General features: G+C 41.3%; 3 protein-coding genes across 5 annotated transcripts; 2 read left to right on the top strand and 1 right to left on the bottom strand.

Annotated features, from left to right (window-relative positions):
• The first annotated feature begins 4,599 nt into the window (after positions 1-4,599).
• capn10 (calpain 10) lies at positions 4,600-13,291 on the top strand. The gene is made up of 13 exons (XM_022202087.2): positions 4,600-4,910; positions 5,305-5,518; positions 5,886-6,017; positions 6,135-6,331; positions 6,445-6,674; positions 6,756-6,897; positions 7,799-7,965; positions 8,057-8,313; positions 8,399-8,601; positions 9,990-10,245; positions 11,157-11,350; positions 11,483-11,528; positions 12,207-13,291. The coding sequence occupies exons 2-13, from the start codon at positions 5,372-5,374 to the stop codon at positions 12,234-12,236; spliced, it is 2,001 nt and encodes a 666-aa protein (XP_022057779.2). The 5' UTR covers positions 4,600-4,910; positions 5,305-5,371; the 3' UTR covers positions 12,237-13,291.
• Positions 13,292-13,410: 119 nt separating this feature from the next.
• Positions 13,411-18,195, top strand: eif4e2 (eukaryotic translation initiation factor 4E family member 2). Of its 2 annotated transcripts, none has more exons than XM_022202091.2 (8): positions 13,411-13,545; positions 14,449-14,560; positions 14,645-14,779; positions 14,936-15,040; positions 15,552-15,704; positions 15,794-15,930; positions 16,574-16,651; positions 17,080-18,195. In XM_022202091.2, the coding sequence occupies exons 1-7, from the start codon at positions 13,526-13,528 to the stop codon at positions 16,620-16,622; spliced, it is 711 nt and encodes a 236-aa protein (XP_022057783.1). In that variant the 5' UTR covers positions 13,411-13,525; the 3' UTR covers positions 16,623-16,651; positions 17,080-18,195. The 2 variants fall into 2 exon arrangements, with proteins under 2 accessions (XP_022057783.1, XP_022057784.1); XM_022202092.2 differs by having other exon boundaries at positions 15,794-15,934.
• On the bottom strand, positions 17,447-24,074 carry LOC110956533 (phospholipid scramblase family member 5). Of its 2 annotated transcripts, none has more exons than XM_022202088.2 (8): positions 23,861-24,074; positions 22,124-22,454; positions 21,947-22,024; positions 21,656-21,848; positions 20,197-20,308; positions 20,005-20,104; positions 19,350-19,408; positions 17,447-18,888 (listed from the first exon to the last, which is right to left on the bottom strand). In XM_022202088.2, exons 1-8 carry the CDS (start codon positions 23,861-23,863, stop codon positions 18,862-18,864), a joined length of 903 nt encoding a protein of 300 aa, XP_022057780.2. In that variant the 5' UTR covers positions 23,864-24,074; the 3' UTR covers positions 17,447-18,861. The 2 variants fall into 2 exon arrangements, with proteins under 2 accessions (XP_022057780.2, XP_022057782.2); XM_022202090.2 differs by lacking the exon at positions 23,861-24,074 and adding an exon at positions 23,369-23,797.
• Between the last annotated feature and the right edge of the window lie 13 nt (positions 24,075-24,087).

Raw genomic sequence — 24,087 nt, 5'->3', positions numbered from 1 at the left:
TAACTGTATTATTTCACCTGCTGTTCATTCTGTGACATGTAGACTGAAACAAGACTTTCCCAGTTGTTTTTGCCAAGTAATGGTTCTGATAAATGTGTTGCATCTTAATGTAAAATACCTATTTCATGACTGTAATCCTAGTGGTAAATGGTTAGTACTTAAAGCACTTCACAGTGTGTTTCTCATTTGTCCATTAACACCAACCTTGCAGTTAGTGGACAACCACCTCCACCACAGGCGCCCCAAAAGACTGAAGCCACAATGACATGAAGCCAGACTGTCTTACTGTGTAGAGTGTCAGGTGAGTGATGTGGGAGTGGATAGCCATTGTTAAGTCAATCAGTAAGAAATGGATGTTGGAAATAAAAAGGAAAAACACTTGAGGACTGTACGGTGCATCGGAGCCTTTTCCTGTTCGATGATTATGGTTGAGTTGAATTCAAATTCCCATTCTCTTTCCAGTTATAACTTCTGTACTTTGATACAAAAACAATAAATAAGATTTTAAAAGTGGTTTGTGGTAATACAAACTAATTACCCTGTTGTGCTATCTGCGTAGCAATGAAGTCAGCAGGATGTTTTGTTGTGAGGTTTGAGGTTACTGCATGTTGTTTCTTGCTCTCAAGTCAACTCTATAAACAGTAGTGGAAGAAATAATCATTTATTGTACCTGAAATTTGGCAATATTTTAGCAAGAACTTACTTAAATCTTGCTAAAGTAAACATACAGAAGAAGCAGCTTAATAAAGCAAAAGTAATAAAGTATCCATTATGCTGTCAATGTAGTACTGAACTGAATATAGTATTGTTATATTATAATTACTCATCTATAACTGTGAAAGAAGAATTTTAATGTTGATGGAAGCAAAAAAAATTTAGTCACTTCACATGGAGTTAATAGTTAAATGTATAAAACAAACAAAAAAATCCTATTTTTTTTAACTGATACTATACTGAAACATAGTGGAGGAGAAGCAGAAAGTAACACATAATAATAATAATAATAATAATAATAATAATAATAATAATAATAATAATAATAATAATAACAGTGGAAAAGTGGAAATGTCTTGTATTTGTAGTACAAGTTACGTACAACCTGAATAAATGTGAATAAATGTGGGTGTCAGATAATATTCGTCATTAGCCTAAATCATATTATCATGCCACTTTTAAATGTATCGTCTTTCTTGTGATGAGGGGATTTTGGGTATAGTAAAGGTTATGTCACATTTCCCGTTCGACCCAATTTACAATGGCATAGGTGTTTCCAGCGAAGTTCCTCGGGTGCGGTCGGTCCTTTCCCTCACATCTAACAGTATTTAAACTTCACGACCAGAGACAAACTTCACCAATTCATCCCAACTGAGAATCCTGATCAGATCCACCGCTGAAGATGATGCTGAAGCTCGCCGTGTGTGCTGCTGTTCTGCTGCTGCTGCTGGCGGCGCCAAGTGAAACCAGTGAGTATGACTTTGCCACTGATCCACTGCACTTGTTTCACAGTAAAATGGGTCATTGCATGTGATACCTGCCTCTGGTTTTACTCAGAGTCTGTGCTTCTTTTCTTTAAAGGTCCCCCAAGGTTTTGCTGCACACGCTACCAAGAAACTCAGGTGCCAGTTAAAATGCTGAAAAGCTACAGACTCCAAGACGACTTGGGTCACTGCAACATCAAGGCAGTAGTGTAAGAAAAATTAACTGCTAATGAGACTATATGCTTAAAGTGCAAATTGTCAGCTCTGCCTTTGTACTAATTTCTGAACTTCTTCCCTTGTCTGATAACAGTCTCAAGACCAAGAAAAACAAGGATTTATGTGCCAATCCTGAGGAAGAGTGGGTGCAGAAAGCCATGGAGCTGATCTCTCGGTATGACACTCTCTTTGCTTAACCAAACTCTGTGCTCAAAACAGAAAACAACGACAACAACGCAGAGTCAAGATTCGGCTGTCTTGTGCGACTGTATCTAATGTTTTGCTGCTGTCTTTCTACCAGGAGGCACTGAGCAGCATCACAGAGGTCACCTGAAGAAATCAACCTGAAGACATAAAGACGTACAAGATGAATTTAATGCATCACTTTCAATTTTTGGAATTGAATTACTATATTATTTTTAGCATCTAAAATGTATCGATTTGAAAACAATAAAGACAATATATTTTTTAAGGAATTTGGATCTACTGTGTTTATTTGTGTATATCCATGAACAACAGCAGTAAAGCTCTCAGCACCTGATGCAAAAGTACTCACTTTAAAGAAAAAAAAGAGATTCACTGAGAAAGTAATCAGCAGATAAATCTATAATGAGACTAATTATTAGATGCAGTTGGATACAAAATAATTCGAAACTGAGCTCCACCCCAATGGAGATTCCAAAAAATTACTTCCAATGACAATAAATCTTATCTTGATTAATATTTCGATCTGTGAAATATCAGAAGAGGGTGAAAAGTGTTGATCATTGTTTTCCGAATGATGTCCTCAGATGTCTTCTTTTGTCAACAACTCAAACATTTTTAATTTATTGTCATAATAGAAAGCAAAACAGCAAATGTCCAATTTATAAAGCTGGAATCAGAGGATATAGAAAAATGAGTTAAACAAATGCATCAATTATGAAAATAGAAATTAATTTTATAACTGACAACTATTGGATTAATCAATTAATTAGTTCTAACCTCATCCAAGTACAACACCACAATCCTGCATTGACGATAATTCATAAGTAAACGATATTGTTTATCACAAGGGACAAAAAGGCAACTCATCCCCTCTTATGCACTCAGGATAAATTATAATTCATTCCACTAATTCATTTCAGTTAGGTTTTGAGAGGTGTGGGTGAGTTTGTGCACTATCACTTTGAAATTTTATTGACTAGGCCAGATGTAATTTCATTCAACTATGATTTCCTTTTTTCATTATTTTTTAGTTTGGGAGAATTTTCCATTTCACTTCAGGATGTTTGTGATAACATTTTGTGGGTGGATGTATTAAATGACTAATAGGGGTACAGTGGGTGGCTTTGTGAAAATGAAAACACATTTTATTGTCCCGTGATTTGCTGAAGTTCATTAAATTTCCATCACACGGTGACAGAATTCTTCAAACCTGAGATCATAACTGGGGGCGGTGGCTCGATGGTTGAGGGTTTCTAATGCAAAGGTCGGGAGTTCAAACCCCAACACCACAAAACTGCTGGGTCAATATATAATTGTGGGACTTTTTATAACATAGTTGGCAGGTATCGGAGTTGACCTAAAATCAACATGGCCGCCTATAACCAAACACCACATGGTATTTTTAGAGAAAGATTCTTCTAAACATTATACATACAATTAAGTAAAATTGAAATTGAAATGTATTTATAAGGATCTTGTAGTAAACCTGTTATGCAACAAATTCACACTTGACTCGCAGTATTTTATATTAAATATCTAAGAAATCCTTGGAGTCTTCCAGTCTTTTCTTCAGGAGGAAATGACATCATGTGGAGCAGGTCATGTGATCTGGAATTAACACACTTCCTTGAGAGGTGTTTTTGTAATGGGTAACTTTGTTGAAAGTGATTTCTTAGACACAGATATGATTTTTTATCTTACATATAAAATTTGATATATTGCCAAAAAAGAAATATCTGTCATGATTATTTCAACTTAAGAAAAAGGTAAACACTTCGCACATCTATCAAAAAACAGGTGCGAAGAGGGAAAAACAGACCATGAGGATTGCAAAAAGAGGCCCCCGCACACTGTCCAACTTGCAATATATCCTTTATTGTAGTAGTGACGTTTCGGTACTAGACCTTCATCAGACAAACATTTTAAGTCCATGAGAAGCCATCTTAAATAGGGAGTGGTTGTTCCTCCACAGCCAATCCCATTCACACATACACATGAAAGTCATTAGCCCTAATTTAATACAAAACACAGAACAATTAATAACAAACAAGCATAGTGACTGGCTAAGCCCAACTCCCAAAGGAACATGAAATACTGTTAAAAGAATTTTATAATATCCTTCAGAGGCTCAGAAATGTATATATATACAAAGATGAACACAATCAACAGGTCATATGATTAGATAAACCTCATGATATATGTGCATATTTCATATGTATCCAGAAGTAGTTAAAACTAGACAGGATCTTCCACTCAAATAGGACATTAAAATTCATGCTTCAGCACAAGGTTAAATATGTTTCTGTGACCTTGTGCTGAAGCATGAATTTTGGCCTACAGGTGAACTATTTCCTCAAATACACTGCAGATGGGCTATTTTAAAGAAAAGACACAAATGCTAAGTGGACTTGTACTAGTCTGTGCACACCAGATATTTGTAACTTTAACTGTAAAACCTACTACTATGCCAGCATAACCAAAAGACAAAGCTAAATACTAAGTTTAGCTTCTCTATGTCTGTTGATTTTCTGTCTCTGTCCATTTGATTCCTCCTTTCTGCTAAAACCTTTAGCTTACCTTTAGCTTAATGCATAAGTTCTACTTGTAGCAGCATTTAAAGACTGTGGTATTTGCACTTTTAGCTGAGTAAACAGTGTGAAAACCTCCACTGGTCCCAAACATGTAGTTCAGAGCTCCGTCAGTGGGCGGCGGTGGCCTCCAGCACAGGAAGGATTCACTCCATCAAAGAGATGTTGGAGGCTAAAGTGGCTCACCGTGTTTCTATTCTCAGCAATATGAAACGTTTGGTCTGGAAATAATTGTTACTCAGAACGAAATGCTGCTTCAGGGTCGCTGTGGTTTTGTGTGTGAAACCGTGATAAGATGAAGCGACACGGAGATGCGAGGATATGATGTGAGCAGTGCAAGCTAGCTGAAGCTAACTGTGCTAGCTGTGCTAACATGAGTAATGACAGCTACGAGAGGGAAGGTGCTTAAAAGAGGAGCCAGGTAAGATACAGGCACAGAAAAAGGAGTCACAGAGTCACAGTTCAATTTGGAAATCAAGTCTTACAGCTTTTTTTTTTGCATACCAATGTTATTGCAGTTGTGTTACTAAATAGGTATTAGCTAAAACATGAACCACAAAGCATGTTTCCCAGCTATAATGCACTTTTACTATCATATCTATGTGGTTTAACACTATATCGTCCCATTATGTGGTAAATCAGTCACATAAGATAAAATATTTGATCAGATATTCTTATTTATTAACCTTTGCATGCAGCTGCAGCAGCTTCCTAATAATAACAATACCACAAATCTGCCTGAATTTCATGAATCAGTCATGTGGCTGATGTTTTGCATTAAGTGTAATGCATGTGTTTAATGTACATGAATGCAGTGAAGATGGTCGCAGCTGGCTGAGGTTCACCCACTGACCCCAATCCAGGCTGGAAGAAGCAGGAGCCATGAAAGATCAGGAGGCCAGAGCAGAGTGTGGAGGTGCAGCTCTGTTCGAGGACCCGGACTTCCGGGCCGAGGACACGTCCCTGTTCTCTGATAGCTCCACACCCATCGCCAGGCTGCAGGGAGACATCAGCTGGCGACGCCCGCAGGTGAGCGCGTCACAGGAGGAAATTGGAAATGCTGCAGCACATTCCTTTGTTTGCTTTTTCAAGCCATGCGTGAAATGTTGATATGCTGCCATTCATTTTTTGGTTCATGGCCCATCAACTCGCATCACCTGTCACAGGTTGATCTGCTGGAGACAAATTTCCTTCATCACCTGGTTGTAAAATAGTACCTAAGGGTTAAAAATTTTATGATACAACCAACAGATATGTGTAATAAAATGGCAAATAATAGAGTAATATGTTTTTTTTTTTCCAATTCCTGTGAACTGTATTTATGAAATCAACAGCAATTAGTCTTTTTCAAGTCTACATGTCTTAATCCAACTTTATTTCCATGTCGCACCTCCAGGAGATCTGCCAGTCACCAGTTCTCTTCCCCAGCAACATCAACATGGGTCACGCAAAACAAGGCTTATTGGGAGACTGCTGGTTTCTCTGTGCGTGCACGGTCCTGCTAAAGAACAAACAACTTTTAAACAAGGTACTCTTTGTAAACTCTTTGCACTAAATCTGGAGGACACTAACCAACTAGTCAAACTGTTTTTTTTTTATTTTTTATCTCTTGCACTGCTTTACTTATCCTGTTTGTCTTATGTAGGTATTTCCTCCAGACCAGCCTCAGTGGGGTGACAGCAGGTACAGGGGCTCCTTTCAGTTTCGCTTTTGGCAGCAGGGACACTGGACAGATGTGACTATTGACGACCGCTTGCCCTGTATTAATTCTGCTCTCTGCTTCTCACGCTGCCACTCCCCCACTGCCTTCTGGGTAGCGCTGTTGGAGAAGGCCTATGCCAAGTATGTGGAAATTCCATGTCTTATCTTTCTCGTGGACCTACTGTACATAAACATTGACATAGTAACCTTGTGGTGCTGAAATTTCCTCTTCCCGTCCCTTTTGTCCTCTCAAGGCTTCACGGTTCATATGAGCAGCTGTGGGCAGGGCAGGTGTCTGAGGCCCTGGTAGATTTGACTGGTGGCCTCGCTGAGCACTGGAGCCTGGGAGAGTCCGGTTCAGAGGAAGACCAGCAAACAGAGCAGGACAGCGACCAGGTCAGGAGGAGAAGGCTGGACCTGAACCTTCTGTATGCCGTGAAGGACGACTGTGCACTCAGCTGCTCCACTCACAGCACCCCTGGAGGTCAGAAAACTGTCCCTCTGTAGATAAAAGCAAACAGGGATTCTGTACCACATCACCTGTTGAGCTTCTTGCCTGTTCTAGGAGTCAGCGAGCTTGATCAGTACCACGCTATGACCGTCATAGAGTGGTTGGATGTGAAGAAGGTGTCAGGGGGTGAAGTGCGGCTTCTCAGAATCAGAAACCCCTGGGGAAGATGCTGCTGGGGAGGGGCCTGGATGTGGAGGTAGATTGGTGTGTTATGAGGAAGTTGTATCTGTTGTAGAAGTGTGTAATTTAGAAAGAGTTATGCTGACCGTTCAGACTTGTGGAATACACCTCCTGTCGAAAGTTTTGAGACGGGTTCTAATTTATTTGGATGAGAAAGTGTCTCAAAACTTTCGACAGGGGGTGTAGCAGAGTTTACAACTGTAACATCAAGTCACGCTAAACCTAACTGACTCTAACTAGCTCTGTCATTAGCTGTTTGAAGTTGTTGTTATCTTATCAGTATGCATCTAAATCTGATCTCTAATTTTAAAAACATTTTATAAAGGCTGGTTTATTAAACTACCAAAGTAGCATTCATTGTTCCAGGCACTTTAAGGATTTCACTCATGCAGACTCTGTGCATTTTAAGAAAAACAGTGTATTTTAAATAGTCAAGCTAATTAATTAAAACACAGGAGAAGCGATTTCCCACATAAACAATGGTGACTGTTACCTTTCCTGTGTGGCTTCTTTAACCACTCCCTGGACTTGGTCAGTACAAAAAGCCACAGCTATGTGAGAGTATATTCATTGAGAAATTCACTGACTCCACACAGAGAAGAAAAATCAAGATTCACCCAGATTGTTAAATTTGTTGCTGAATTGGTTTAAAAAGTTAAATGTGTCAAGGAACCAGCACATTGACAGTGTTATTCGTGTCAAAATTGCTCTGAGTGAGATTTGTATTGGCAAATATCAAAGCTTCCTACATTGATGACCATGTGCATCAAGTCTAGTATCATCAAGCACACTTCAGTGGGCTTCGTTTATTGTGAATTTGTACAGACGATCACAGCTGTATACCTGTATTGTCAACAAGTTTCTAATCACGGAGAAGTCCAGACAGTCAGATTCACTTGATATTTCTCTCTGTGCAGTGGCGAAGGTTGGACTTCTGTTGACCCTGATTTTGCTGCAGAGCTACAAGCCAGAGTTGCGGAGGGCGAATTTTGGTTGGATGAGGCCGAATTTATGTCCCACTTTGATGATGTCACAGTGGGATATCCCATCAGCGAAGAAGGACATTTAAAAAGCATTCACACTGGTAAGTCCCTTATTCTAGAAAAGAGGGTTTTCTACTTTCAGGCTCTGACTTTGACCCTATTTTTACCCTGAGGACTCTTCTCCTCTGACAGGAAACCTGCTCACGCACAATCATCAGCTGGCTGGTCGGTGGATCAAAGGACACTCTGCTGGTGGGAGCCGAAACAGCAGCAGCTACAGCAGCAACCCAAAGTTTTGGCTCAAAGTGTGTGAGAGAGGAGAGGTACTGGTATCCCTGCTGCAGCATCGAAAATGGAGAAACACAGAGACATATGCACAAACACCACTGGAGGACAGCAAGAACACAAAGCACCAGCACTACCAGGCTATCGCTCTACACATGTGGAAGGTTTGTGCTGTTATTTATGTAAAACAAGTGCCGGTGTGTGTCTGTGAGGCTTTGCAGCTTGTTACTGACACGGAATTCTCACCAGGTGGAAAAGAAGCGTTTTAATCTGAGCCGGATGTTGAACAAACCTCCTTGTGCTTCATCTCACTGCCATGCCTATGAGAGAGAGGTGCTTCTCTGCAAGCATCTGGATCCCGGATACTACCTTCTGATCCCCAGCACCTACCAGCCAGGAGCCGAGGCCCGCTTTCTCATCAGGGTCTTTTCCTCCTCGTCCACATCCCTTAGGTAAGGAGAAGAGAGAGTCAGCAAGTCCATGTTACCACTGCTAAAATGACTGAAAACATGCTTTAGATTGAAACTGTGTTTCCTAATTTATGGTAGAATTTGTACTTTTAAAGACGTGTATAAATGCTTTCCCCTACATAGTCCTTGAAAAATCATTGGAATAAGACTATGTCTGCTCAAATTACTCATTTGTGCCTTTGAATTGATACATCATACACAAATGATCACAACAGCAATTAACAAATACATTAAAGCTGCTGTCCGGAGTTTGAATCGCAGCGTCTCCCAAAACGCTGTTGGTTCCACCCTCCCTCCCTCTGATTTCGCCCCTTTATTTGTGCACGCGCGCAGTACATGAGAGAAGTGCCCGGAGTGCTGCAGCATATGGCCTGTTTTGCTGTTTTCCCCTCTTCTGCATTTAGTACATTTAGTAAATAATAAAGGAATTACGTTAGAATTCTGTATTGAGTCTAACTTGTCCTAATACCAAAATAACATGAATCTGCTAGGACGAACGAGTAAAGTTTCAATATGTGATTACACTCGTGTATCCCTCTCGATGACGTTGTTTATCAAACTTAGTGCATTTACACATGTATATGTGTTAGATTGTTTATTTATTTCTATCTAGAGTTCAGAATTGCATGACTCCTCTGACGAAGAGTATGTCCCAGACGCCCCAACATCTTCCTCCAGAGGTCGGGTATCTAAACGAAGCCGTCAGGCGGGCTATGGAGGCCGTGGTCGGGGAGCGAAGCGAGCACCCCGACCACAGCATCTAAACGAAGCCCGCAGGCGGGCTATGGAGGCCGTGGTCGGGGAGCGACGCGAGCACCCCAAGCCAAAAAACGTCCTGCAGTCTCTTGGCCTGACAAGCCGTGGGATTGGTAACTTTTCTGGAAGTTGCTGATCCCTGATGCTCTCTCCTCCACAAGCAAAACAAATGTGTGCGTGGTTGCGTAGTGCGTAGCTCGCCCACCTCTGCATGGGCTTGCTTGCTGTGCGCGTAACCGTTGATTGACAGCATGACAAAGCTGAAGCTCGAACTTGATTGGTCGGCAGCAACCGGCGCTTTTTGGAATAACATGAGGGTCTATGAGAGGAAGGCGGAGCTCAGGAATAAATTTTCATATCGCGTTATACTAACTTTATATTATAGTATCGAACTAGACTAACACATTTAAGCTTTGTTAAAAAATGATACATGATACATAAATTGAAAACAAACGGAAACTCCGGACAGCAGCTTTAAATGCATTCACTCCCAGATGTTAAATCTCACGTTTTTAACTGAGCATGGATTTTCCCACCGCTTCTTTCTCTTCAATTAAAAAAATATATTTGTGATAGTATTGTTCATGACACAACAGAGTGAATGTCATCCTCAGTGCCCTGAAAAGCCCAGCACCCTCACTGCCGTTGACCACAGATGGTGAGTGGGAGACCAGTTACTTCCAGGGCTCGTGGGTGGAGGGAAGCACGGCCGGAGGAAGCAGGAACTTTCTGTCGCACTGGCAGAACCCCTGCTTCCCTTTTACAGTGTGTGATAACCCAGCAGTGACATCAGGAGTTAATGTCAGGATTACCCTGCAGCAGAGCCGCCCCGACACTGACCTGCACCCTATCGGCTTTCACATTTATAAGGTCAGTCAAACAATCAGGGAAAATGTCAGTGTTTGCTAAAAGTTTTTGGACATCAGTCATCCTGATGGACAGTTTGCTCTGTTTGTAATTAGATCTTTGAAACATCTACTGTTATTTTGGCAATTTTACACTTTAAGGTGCTTGAGGTAGCTTGAAGCTAAATAGAGACAATTTGCAGTACTTAGATTTCCATCTGTAACTAAGTGGACCGAAGCAGCCTTGGTGTTAAATAACTTGCATTCAAGCAGACACAACAGAACAGAAACATTGTCAAGCTTGAATTCAGCTTCATTATTACTGTGAGGATTTATTTTCAGGCTGTTTTCATGTTTGTGAAGATGGTTTTCATACCACACAGTGTCGACTGGCATCTGTGACAGCAAGAAATCAAGCATCAGTCAGTTTATGTGGTGCACATTACTAGGGCTGGACCCGAATATCCAAATATTCGAATATTTGGCCGTGACAGTGGTATCCGAATATTTATTTTGAGATCTGAATATTCTTCCCCCCCGGACGATGATGCTCGATCGGTATTTGTCGCCGCACGTGTCACATGTAGTTGGCTCCACATTTCACGAGAAGACCGCATTATTAAGTGTAAATGCTGCAGTTCATCTAGCCCTGCCATAGACACTACTGCAAATAAACAGATCATATCAAAAACAATGCACCAACTACAAGAATGAAGGCAAGGTCAAATAGCTCCAAAACATTAGAAGCAAATTAGGGTTTGTCTATGAAAAATGTCAGTTTATTAATAAGCACTGATATTCTCCTGATTGTGTAAGCACCACAACTTCTGTAAAACACTGAACTTCCGTATTGTGCTGTTCTCCACACACTTAATGGAGGATGAGTCAAAGCTGCCATCTTGATTTTAAGTATCTTATTTTAACAAATGCACCCAGGTACCAGAAGGGCATCCTGAGCAGACGATACCGAGAGATGAGGATCCGGTGGCCAGTTGCATCCCTCACTGTTACACGCAGGACGTCAGTCTGTCCTGCTCTCTTCCTGCTGGACCTTACACCATAGTGCCGTCCACCTATCAGCCCGACTGCTCAGCAAACTTCACCCTCAGTCTGGCTCGCAGAATACACAGGTTAGCTCTCTTTCTCTGAGGTCTGCTAATGTTGCAATTCATCAAACTGTTATTTCACACGTAATTGCAATCATTTCAGTTCTAGGAGTTGTGTTACTGTCAGGAATGATGGCGGATCTGTGTCTCTTTTAGGAAAGTGGTGAAAAGCCAGGAAAGGCTCGGGAAAGCCATCCAGGAGGTGGGTTAGTTTGGGTACATGTTGCATTATGTAGCATTGTCATAATCACTTTATTGATTGGTTTGTAGAAACTGATTTGAACAGTTGATCTTGTGTAGAGATCAGAATTCAAGCAAAAAAAAAATGCATCTTTATATAGTCACAGCTTCTCAAATGTGAGGATTTGTTGTTCCCTTTATATCCAGTCCAGTGTTTTGAGTTTTGCACAGCTGTCAAGACAAATCAAACAATTTAAACTCATCATTTTAAGGTCAGATATGCTTGACAATGTCCCACTAATGTTTGAAGCCAACAGTCATACCAATCTACAAAATAATTGCACCTGTATTTTCCTACATTGCCTTCGCCTGAGTCAGCTGAGATAGGCTCCAGCACCCCCCGCGACCCTAGTGAGGATAAAGTGGTGTGTAGAGAATGGATGGATGGATGGATTTTCCTACATTGTGAGCAAAAACTTCACTGTTGAGGCAGCATCTTGTCTCCTACTGTGTTTTACTTCCTACCAGACTCAACAAATCAAATAGTTAACAGCAAGTCCTGTATCAAGGACAGCTCAGGGAGACTAATTTTTTATGTGCATAGCTTAGATATACATGTTTAACGTTCTCTTTCGTGACTGTGGTCAGAAGATGGCAGCACTGAATAACCCCTCTGTGTTGCTTTGTCTCTGGGCGGCAGGTTTCTCACATCTCTGTGATGCGGAGCTAGTTCTCTGGGACTGTTGCTGCTCCACTGACGTTGACTCACCTCCCTGTGCCTCTTGGCCCACGATGAAAGAACCAGCTCTACCATCTACCCTCGCCACAGAGGACATGTGTGTGTCTGTGTGTGTTTGTGTGTGCATGTATGTACGTGTACCATGAGTGGCTGACAAGGCAGGCAGATTTAGTGGGAATCCCAGAAACCCCTTTATCCTGAACCGCTGAGGCTCTGGGCTGATGGGCAGCTACACACTCATTGGCGATTAGGACATCAGAGGTTGTCGGTGGGTTGGGCTGCTAATGAAGTATGACGGGACTGGTTGGTGTAAACAAACAGCCGCCACTGAAGAAGGCCGCCACTGCTCTCACTCATTCACTCACTGGTGCGCCTGCCGGCCCGGAACAAAGGGCCCTCTCATGAAGGTCCTCACAGAGGCTAGGGGGCAAGGGGCGAGGGGATGGTCTGCCACAGCAGAGCCAACCAAACCACACCACACCATACCGTGCCATACCATCACAGAGCTTTCCTCCCATCCCTCACCCCCAGACACTCTTCTTCCTATCTAGCCTGCACTGTCTGCTCCTACACACAAACACCAGGTTTGTCACAGTCTTTATTAACAAACCTGCCTACAGTTACCCAACGAACAAAAAAGTCAGGCCGGACCAATAGAAGTCTGCTCACTCCCGAACTCCATCCTCACCCTCCGGCTCCCTTTCTGTACCCCCAGACTCGGTCCATGGCTCTGCTTGGACCTGAACAGAGCTGCCGTTTGAAGTGGCCGCAAGAACAGATGACAAGCGGAGGGACGGAAGGGATGAAACGAGGGATGCGGCACATCAGAGGAAGACGGTTTGTATGAAGAAGCCGCCGGTCCTCTTTGTGTCGAGGCTGCATGTGTGGTGATGTGTGTCTGTGTGCTGAGGGTTTCTGATTATTCCACTGGAGCCACAGAGAACAGACTTTTAGAAAAGCTATAATTAACTGATCAGAATGGTACTGTTGTGTATTTATTATGACTGGAAATGATGAGATTTGATGAATAAAATGTTCAAACACAACTTGGTGCTTCATATTTTAATATGAGCTTCATGTGTGTATATTTTGGGGCTCATGCATATTTACGAGTGTTAAATGAATGCATTGGATTAAAGCTGTGTGTAACCTCTGACCTCTCCACGCTCACCACCAAACACACAGCATGCGCGCCCACGTGGCTGTACTGTGCGCGTCGCCGTTCCTGCGGAATTCAGGAGGCTGTGGTCGGACTCCGAAAGGCTCCCACCTAGAAAATAATGAACAACAAATTTGACGCGTGAGTAACCCAAAAGTTTCCGTGGAATATGCGCAGTGGAGTGGGCTCTCCGTGGGGTCTGCAAATTCACCGGGGAGCATAACGTTAACGAAAGCTGCTTTGCGTGTAAAAGAGAGAGGTGTGTCAGCTCTATTGCATGGTCCTGCATGCACCGTGTGCGCTTTTAAACTACCAAGAAAGCGACGTCCACACACACGGGTGCATGTAAAACCAAAGGAAGCGCTAACGAAGAGAAAATAGTGGTTTACATTGCGGAATGAGGTGTGTTGTTAGCTGTAGCTTAGCCTTGCGGAAGGCGGGTAGGCCGCGAAGCCTCGGCGTGGTAATTGTTCTGAGGCCGGGGAATGTACGTGCATTCTCGGCTTAAACTCGACTCCCATGGCCCTAAAGATACGGATATAAACTGACACCGTGACTGACGGACAGACAGCTGCTATCGATACTGGAGATAGTTTAAGTGGAGTTTTGTGCATGTGGTTTAATATAGGTGTACATCTTGCAGGCCACAGGGGGAAAGTACTCTGAATTGCCAGTTTATCAGGTTCACCCACCTCACACTGAAGCAGCACGGTACAGCAGCCGAGCTATAAATCCTCCCTTTACCAGGATTACAGTTAATGTTCTGTTTTGTTGTGTCATGATAGCCCTATTTATTTCAATGACGCCACACTAAATATTAGAAATACTAGTCGTTGTAACACAGCAGCACAAATGACAGCTTCCACTGACCATAGTGTTGATTAAAGACGTCTATAAAAATGTACTTTATTGGAAGCAGAATCTATTGCAGCCCTTTTAATTAACTGTCAAAGAGTGTATGACCCCCTATATTTAAACTAGCAAATGCATGATTTTTTTTTTCTTTTAAAAAAAAATTGGCTCCTGTGTTTCCATTAAACCCAGTCTGAAAGATGATGACAGTGGAGATCACGACCAGGACCAAGGCTCACCGAAAGACAGTGAGAAGGAAAAAACAGAAGACGAAGACAAAGAACAGAACACTTCAAAGAAAAAAGTGAGGACTGTTAAAGACTGTCACACATGTATTTGCGGCTTGTACGTTAATAACATGACTAAGTGACTTCCTTGTCCTTGGCAGATGGTGGTTCCAGGGGCAGGAGAGCATCCTCTTCAGTACAACTATACCTTTTGGTACTCGAGACGCACCCCGGGGAGGCCGGCCAGCACTCAGAGCTACGAACAGAACATCAAACAGATTGGCAGCTTCGCTTCGGTCTGTCACTACTCATAATCTCTTTAAAGGGCATAAATAGGGAGGGGACACCCTTCTGCTTTTGTTTATCACCTCAGCCAGACACAGTCTCTACATACAAGCTTTGCTGACTCATTCTGTAACAGCTGTCAATGTAAACATTTTCTCCTTCCCAAGGTGGAGCAGTTTTGGCGTTTTTATAGTCACATGATCCGACCTGGTGACCTGACGGGTCATAGTGATTTCCACCTCTTCAAAGAAGGCATTAAACCCATGTGGGAGGTGAGTATATTTACTGACATCTTGCATTTTCTCATCCTATGTGTGCGCTAAAATAATGCATGTTTTGTTGCATATTAGAGCCTAACTGGTGAATTGAGTGGCTGCTATTATCCATTAATGTTGGTCTCTCACTGATATATCAGTATTTGTATATCAAACAACATATGTCAGAATTTTCTTTTGCAGAACATACTACAGAAAAAGATGCTTGGGGTAATTTAGAAATGGTGTCATCACACAGTTTGTTAAACTACAACACCATATTTTGCAATACTCAGCACTGTGTGCAGCATATGTAGGGAAGTATGTGTCACAGTTGAGCAGATGGTGCCTGAAAGTTAAGCTTACTCACTAGTTTGTGAAACACTTTTCTGGAAAGTTTATCAAAGACCCCATGAATTTCAATTTTAAAAGCAGCTCTAACATACTGTATATAGACAGTATCATGTTGACACTATTGTACATTTAATGTATTGTGCTCCATAACTAAAAAAAACCTGCATGTTTTTAGGATGATGCCAATAAGATGGGTGGAAAGTGGATCATTCGTCTGAGGAAAGGCCTGGCGTCTCGATGCTGGGAGAACCTGATCCTGGCCATGCTGGGTGAACAGTTCATGGTAGGAGAGGAGATCTGTGGGGCTGTGGTATCAGTACGTTTCCAGGTAAAACAGACACACAACTGTCTCATAAAGTCATAATCTGCTTTATTTCATCACACTCAGACATTCTTTTTCTTTATGTCTTTGCTCAGGAGGACATAATCTCCATCTGGAACAAAACAGCAAGTGACCAGGCGACCACCGCCCGCATCAGAGACACCCTACGCAGAGTCCTCAACCTGCCTCCCAACACCATCATGGAGTACAAGACACACACAGACAGCATTAAGTATGTATGTCTCTTTGTTTTATTATTTTTCTCTTCACCTTTTCTCTCTTTTTCACACTTGCATAAATCTGCATGCTCACAGACAAATTGAATGTAATGTGATGTTTCATTGTTGCATTGTGCATTAAATGTTTTTTTAAACATTTAATGCACATTTCATGCATGTAAAGCTAATCAGATGTGGTTTTGATAAATTAGATTTTTGAAAATACTGTTTGGTTGTTTCACCTTCTCTGTTTTATAGATTTGCTGTAAATGTGATATGTTTGGGTTTTGGACTGCTTTTTGGGATAAAACCTGCAATTTTAAGATGCTATCTCAGTATTTTTTTAAGTTAAGAACTAAGATTATTGTCATAGTACTCCTTTGGACTACTTACTGCGATTACTATTCCTACTGCTGCTATCGTTTTTCTTTTGGAGTCATGATTTGCTAATTGAATGCTTGTTTCACAGCTATTAAAAACAGACAAAAAGTCATGTTTTTTTGTATTTTAATTGATATTTGTTGGCTTATATTAACAAAATGTAGTAAAACTCCATCATGTTTATTGTTACTTTGCAGTAAATGGATGTAGGTCTGACTGTGCACTTGAATATAGTTTTTATTGTGAATGATGATGTGCTGCGTCCTCTGTTCGCAGAGCCTGGGAAGACTTCCATGGTCTGGTGAATGCTAGTGGCGGACGTTAGCCCTTCACACAGAAGATACTCAGCAAAGAGTAAGAGCTGTTGGTTTGGTTTTTTTAAAATTTTGCCTTCATTTAAACTTGGGAGTACTTTAAGGTATGAAGGTTTCATTTACAACATAGCCGTGTAAGAAAATAAAGACACACACATAAAAAACCTGGATAATGTAAAAAAAAACAAAAAAAAAAACAGAAGAGGCAAAGTTACCCAAGTAGTTACCATGAGCAGAACAGTATTTCAGGTCAAACCGTGTGTGCACTGCTTACTGCCAGAGTCCTTAAGCCTCATCGCAGATTTAATATAATCAGCAGGAAACCATAGACAAAGTAATAAATGTCTGTATTTTTACTACCCATACATCAGATATTTAATTGTACCATAGCATGTTGTGTATATTTTTTTGTAAAATCAACGCCGAGATGTGGGGGGAAAAAATCTAAAAGCTGTGTGTGTTGTGCAGGTGTGTGTATATGAGATGTGTTGAAGGATGACGAGTCCGTGGAAGGATACCTCTGCGTGGGTTGGCACTGTGTAATATGAAGACAGAGCTGAAGTCAGGAACAGAGGCCAGAAGACCATTCCTTCTTCGTGTCAAATTGGAAGTGAACAGAAAAGCCTTTCAACGGAATACAGAACCAAGCCGAAGAGAAATATTTTTAATCAACCAGGAAAGAGTGAAGCCTCCCGTTTTTTTACTTTTGTCTTTTTTAATGCAAGTTTTACCATCCGTTAACTTGCCAGCAGAGGGAGGCTATGCGACTGGTGTCTGCTGATCTGGTCATTAGCTGTTGACAAAGTGTACTTGACAAAATACAACAAAACCAATCTAACACGAGATATGATTTTATTGCTTACCATGACATCACACCTGCTGTTGAAAGTTCGTGTTAATATGTTTTATTGGGACTCAAACAGGGTTGCAGGTAGATGTTATTTTATTACAGTGCTGTATTTTAACTACAAGTCCTCTGGTCATTTTGAACTAGAATGGATACTATTATTGTGTATGATATATTTGTAAATACAATCCGCTTCAAAGATCGCTTAATTGAATCAGCGACGATTCTCCATCTTTGACATGGAAGTTGAATCCCAAAGGATGAGGACCATCCTGTGTTGGGCAGAAGGTTGTATAACTGGCATCTTTCGAATGAACTGCCAAGCTGCCTAAATCACTGTGCCTGGCCTCAAGCCCAACCCGAACCAGGTTTCCCTTCTGTCAGTTCTGTCTTTCCCCCCGCCTTCTACGAATCCAAGGGAAGGGCTTTGCTTTAACGTCCTCAGCAAAAGGTGTATAGGACTCCTGAAACACTGACCTTCACTCCTTTTCCATTTTGTAGTAAAAGAAAAGAAACTGGGCCCAAGGGCAGGGCCTGTTACAGTTTTTATCTTGGGGAGCATTTTTTTGGACCCGTGTTGAGAAAAGCGCCTATAGTTTGTTGAAAAACTGTAATACTGCCCATATGTGGTGGCGTTGTGATGGGTGCAGGTGTGTGTGTCAAAAGTGAAGAAACACTGTTGGATGTACACCTGATGGATTATAGCAATAAATGTTAAATATGCATCTGCTGCTAAAGGTGATTCATTGTCATGTTCTTTTAGAAGTGGATGCTGGAACTGAGCAGAAGTCTTGGAGTGTGTTAAGGATACAACTGCCTTTTTTGTTATGGTAAATTCCTTTACTGGTCGCTCATTAAACCTCTAAAAACTCATCTCCATATATCAAAGTTATATATATATATATATGTATGTATGTATGTATGTACATATTTTTTTCCTCATGTAAATATAATCGTTTCCTGACATAAGATGGGTTTTATATAACCCTACATTACTGCTTCCAGAATGTACAGATCCATTAAGTCACCATCTCTCACCATCCACCCACAGCTTCTCCATTCGCTGCAGCACAAGCACACCAGCACACCTACAGTTTGACAGTACACCTATAGTTCTAAAGCTACTCTGTGCTACACAGTCGCAAGTTGAAATGCAGGAGTAATTACACATATATACACATAAATATTAAAAACTGGAAAGCAATTGTTAAGAAGAAAACTATTCAAAGTCTCACACTGCAGGTTGGTGGGGTTGTTTTCTTAGGTTTGGTATGTTTTTGATACTTATTTTTTCACCAGAGGGGGCCCTCAAAACCACAGCAGACTTGGTGTATGTGTTGCAGTATCTTGTTTCGCTGGTGTGTCTCAGTAGTTGTAGTCCACTAACACTCTGCCACCATCACTCAGCTCATCTCAAAGAACATGTGATTCTGCAGAGGAATAATTCAACATTAATTATTGTACTTTACTAAAATGTTTCAAAGTCAAGTCATGTCAGCCTATTTATACATCATATTTGAACACAACAAAACACTGGGGCCAAAGTGTGAGACAATCTTCAAATTGGGCAATCAAAATTACAAATGTGTATTAAGTTATTGTATTATTGGTACCCTACACTCAGATAAAAGTAAAATTGCCTCTAAACCGCTAAAAAAGAAAAGGCCAAATCAATAGTTTTCAGTTGGCATTTGAAAACGAGTAGCAAAATTGAATGCATTATGACATAGGGTTATATGCATTAAACTATACAGATACTTTAAATTAGTTGTGATTAAAGCAGCAACTGTAAAAAAGTTCAAATGTTCTAATCTAATGTATAAATTCTACCACTATTTTCAGTGTTCCACAACAACATTTCATCCTAAAGGACAGAGAAACTCATGCTTACCAGTAAGAAGGTGGCTGCCAGAAGCAGGAGTTTGGTGTGTGGTTCCATACTGGGTGGCACTGGAAGATGGAAATGGATCCACAAATGGAAAGATTAGAGATTTCAGATTACTAAATATAAAGTCCTTTATGTTCTCCTAAAGACTGGCATTGCTTAAAATTTAAGAACTACGCTGCAACAGTGGCATCCAAGTGGATGTCCATAGTAAACACTAAGACTTGTCGATTATCTTCCTTTGCACCAATTGCTGCAAAACAGCTGTTGTCAATATCAGTAGCTCGATCCGTCTTTTGCTTTCTATTCAAGTTAAAATGTCTCTTGAGATAAAGAGAATGTTGAAGAAACAAGAGTGGTTTGATACTAGTGAGGCAATCAAGATTTGGTTTAGCAAGAGTTACTGTATTTGGAAAGAGAGATGACATGAAAATCTAAAGAAAAAGATCGACACATCCGTGAAATCCAAAAGAATCTTTCTGTAGAGATCCTTGTCAGTGTCGTGAGAAAGTCTTGCATAGTTTGGGTACATGAAGTGCCTTGTGATCTTGATAGTGTCTTTCTTCAGCTTCTTTGATGTACAAATTAAGACAAGATGGATTATTTTTTACGAGCTACTTCACAAGAATTTGGAAATAACAGTTCTTGAGGTTGAACTCACCCTCCAACCCAAAATATTCGTGGTCCATGTTACGCTCATCATTGAAGCCAGGCCATTTCTTCCATATTGTGCCTATTTTCTCACCAATGTTGGAGACAATCTGCAGTACAGTTTAGAGTCATGTGAGAACGCTGCTGCAAATGAACACATCTTTACATGCATGCTTTGATAATGGGTTATAAATATTAATACTTGGAACTGCTGGCTGGAGAAGCACCGGCTCGGGCAGCAGGAGCCCTGGATTCTGAGTGTTGATGCTCCTTCTGAATCGCAGACTTCCAGGAGAGGGGTGAACATGCTCCACCTGAGAACACACTCAGCCAACACACAGCAACTTAACACACTTCCTTACATAACCGTGCAATAAGCAACCTGGCAGATACACTGGCCTGCACTTCACACAGAGGCAAAGCTCAGTCTTGATGCTTGGTTGACCACATTTTCAGCTGTCATGATTCTGCAGCACCAAAACCATTGTTTGCTCGGTGTCAGAGGAGTTCAAATTGGGGCATGCTTTATTCTAGCACAACTGAGAGAATATTTATACCAAGTCGATCTCTGGTCACCGAAACCTTTGCCAGACCAGTCCTAATTGGACACAACTTCATTGAGTGCTGCTTCTGGAAAACTCTAAATTCGACACACAAAGGCAGCCCGACTAACCCTGGAGACAGATTTAGGCCAGTTGAAGAAGGAAGTATTTTGGTTTGACTGCAGAGCACCGGGTGCTGCCATTCCTCCCATTAGGAAGGATGTTGCATTCCTGCCCTCCGAGCCCAGTGCTACTTTGTCGGTGTGTCTCTGTGCAGACAGCTGTTTTGTGCATTAACTCTCCCAGGTTTAGACTAGACCCTGGCTGCATAGAACAGCAAAGGCCCTCACTGCTATTTACAGACTAGTTTGGGCATCTAGGGTGGCCAGAGGCTGGGAGTGATACGGAAAAAGGCTTACGTGACGAATTGGTCAGTCTGAGAATGTAAACCAGTGCAATATTCTGACAACCTAAATTTAAAAATAACATGAAAAATTGTATTTTAGTGTTACTGTGTTGCTCCGCTTAATCAGCTCAACAGCTTCTACATGAATGATTTCTGCAAGAGGAAAACGCTTCACACACATGATCCAGTGTAATGAAGCATTGTCAAAACTTTCATGCAAAATTTAATGCAACTCCAACTGCCTACATGCCACTGTTGTGTATGTGAGAGAGAAAAGATGTAGAAATTTGTAATTTATGGCAACTCAATCGTGCATCAAATATGTTATATTAGTACAATAGTATTTTTCTGAAGACATTTTAATGGTACATGTTGTACTGCATTCAACAGAGTCCTAAAATGTATTTTAATTTTTGGATTTTGTTTTAAGTATATCTCTATAGCATAAATATTCATGACTAAGTAACACACGGAGCTTTGTGTTAGTGTGGTTTCATCAGATTTGAAGTACAGCAGCCTGGTAATTTTTGCAAACAACCCACAATTCTTTTTATTCAAATGTTGTTAAATAATGATTGGTGCAACGTACAAAAGCGGACCAGCCAACGTTAGACCCCTGAGAGAAGCACAGACAAAAACCATATAGAAAGAGATCTCTCTTCTGAAAAAGTCAGCATCTTAGTAACCGCATGGACATATTCAGACTTGCTTACCTCTGGCAAACAGTGCCAATGAGATGTTTATGGGGTGAGTAAGCTCTCATCTCCATCAGGCAGCAACCAAAGCAGCATGCGTCCACCCTGAAGGGCCTTTCAAAATAAAAGACCTGGCGGCCGTGACAGTCAAAGCCCTTTAAGGAACAGGCCCGAGCTGGACCACAGCACTGGAGGCAAACACAAGAACTCTCTGACAGAACACAGATCAGCTCACATCAGCAAACTCATGAGAACATCATCATTCACTCTTTCTTTACAAGATGCAGACATGAGGAACAACAACATTACCTTCCACAGCCACAAACAGCTGTGACCTGCTGCCTCCTGAGGCGATGCTGTAGACCCTCCTAGAAACACACTGTGGACCTGCAGTCAGGAAGCAGAGCAGACAAATCTGTACAATGTAGGTGTCCCCTTTTACACACAGAACCACAAATGTGCAACAGTAATCCCTCCTATTGTCACCTTGCAGCTCTGGTCTGGCAGTGATATGAATCTGACTGAGTGTTTCCAGTACAGACATAAAATGTGAACCCGTTGCCCCTTCAGCCTTCTGTTCCTCCACCCCTGGACTCCTCAGTTTTCCTGGTGGCTGCATGTAGCCATTCTCCATCTTCCTCTCAGGAGTCAGGCCTGACAGCTGCTCTTCAGATTCCCAGTCATTAGGCTTATGGTGGCACTCACAGGAGGGAGCACAGCGGTTGTGAAACGCTCTGAAGATCATCTGGATGTGCTTCTCCCGCTCAAGTTGACCGAGGGGAAGAGGCTGACTGGTCACCGCTGACATGGTGTTAAACTGAAAATATCACAGTATATGAGCTGCAAGCAGTTAATACAAACAATATTTAAGTATCTGAAGAGTAAATGCTACATAGTTTAGTCTTTTCAGTATTTGACCTCATGGAAAGTCCACTGAGAGTGAAATTATTAGAAGAAATCATGAAAAGCAGCTGAATTTTATTTCAAAAATGGAAATATGGAAGGCATTTTTTCAACTCTATAATCTTATTTTTGAAGGAAGAGCAGCTTTTTTCCAATGAAGATATCATTAAATTAATCAGAAATGCAGTCTAGTCGTTGTTAATGTGGTAAATGACTATTCTAGCTGGAAACGGATTATTTTTAATGTAATGTCTACATGGGGTACAGAGAAACATTTCCAGCAACCATCGTTCCTGTGTTCTAATGCTATTGTGTTAGCTAATGGTGCTGAAAGGCTAAATGATGATTAGAAAACCCTTGTAGAATTATGTTAGCACATGAATAAAAGTGTGAGTTTACATGGAAAACATGAAATTGTCTGGGTGACTTCAAACTTTTGAACAAGAGTGTGTATATTATTAAATTTTCTATGGTTATTATTCTCTTTTCCTGATTCCTAGAGTGGCACCAACAGCCGAAACAAAATTTCTTGTACGTTGCGTACGTACTTGGCCATTAAAGCTGATTCTGATTTTGATAGTTTTTGTAGTTCAATAAAAACCAACTGAATTCGTCTTTTAGGTACTTGAAGACGGTACTTGACGACGTTACACCTCTCATCTAAGAGAGAACTGAAGAAGCCTCTTATATAAGAAGTGAAACATCTTCAAAAACCGAAAAGAGAAATCCAGTTGCTTTTTAAAAAAAGTTCCTAGGAGTCTCTAGAAGACAACTTGCACTAGCCCCTCCTCTGAAACAAATATGTGGCTTTATAGAAAGAAGGCTTACCTTTTAAAATTTGAGGGAATTCTAGAAGTTTGAATTGAAAGTTTAAGGAAAGCAACTTCTCTCCTGCCGCACTGTGTTTCTTCGAGCTCAGTACAGTTCCCTGGTAGCAGCATAAACATCCTCCTTGCCATAGCAGCCGGCCTGAACCTCTTCTTTATTCACATCACACACTGACAGTTGCTTCCCAGTCTACAGCTACACTGTTACAGCACCAAACCGTCATTCTGCTATATGTCCTTCATCTATACATTATCTATACACTGCTTAATCCTCATTAGGAGGCTGGAGCCTATCCTAGCTGATTTAGAACCGGGGATCTTCTAGCTGTAGGACAACAGTGCCAACTGTGCAGCTCCCTCATAAAAACAGTGATTACTAAAAGAGTACAAAAGGTGCTCAACTGACTGAAATGTTCCTGCAGACTTTACAGTCATACAGTGGACATAAAAGAAAGAAAATAGCACAATGGAGCATTAAAAGTCTGTTTCTTACCATCAGTGTTCGACCTCCACGCTTCTACTGACTCGGATCTTCTTTCTGTGAGAAAGAAGAGCCCAGGCCAGCCTTCTTCCCACCTGTGTGTGTGTGTGTGTGTGTGTGTGTGTGTGTGTGTGTGTGTGTGTGTGTGTGTGTGTGTGTGTGTGTGTGTGTGTGTGTGTGTGTGTGTGTGTGTGTGTGTGTGTGTTAGTGGGATCTGTGAATGTGTTGTTGGACATCTC

The sequence above is a fragment of the Acanthochromis polyacanthus genome, chromosome 9 (assembly GCF_021347895.1).
Source record: "Acanthochromis polyacanthus isolate Apoly-LR-REF ecotype Palm Island chromosome 9, KAUST_Apoly_ChrSc, whole genome shotgun sequence".
Lineage (NCBI taxonomy): Eukaryota > Metazoa > Chordata > Actinopteri > Pomacentridae > Acanthochromis > Acanthochromis polyacanthus.
The sequence above is the reverse complement of the archived record's forward strand: the minus strand, read 5'-3'. Positions and strand labels throughout refer to the sequence as shown.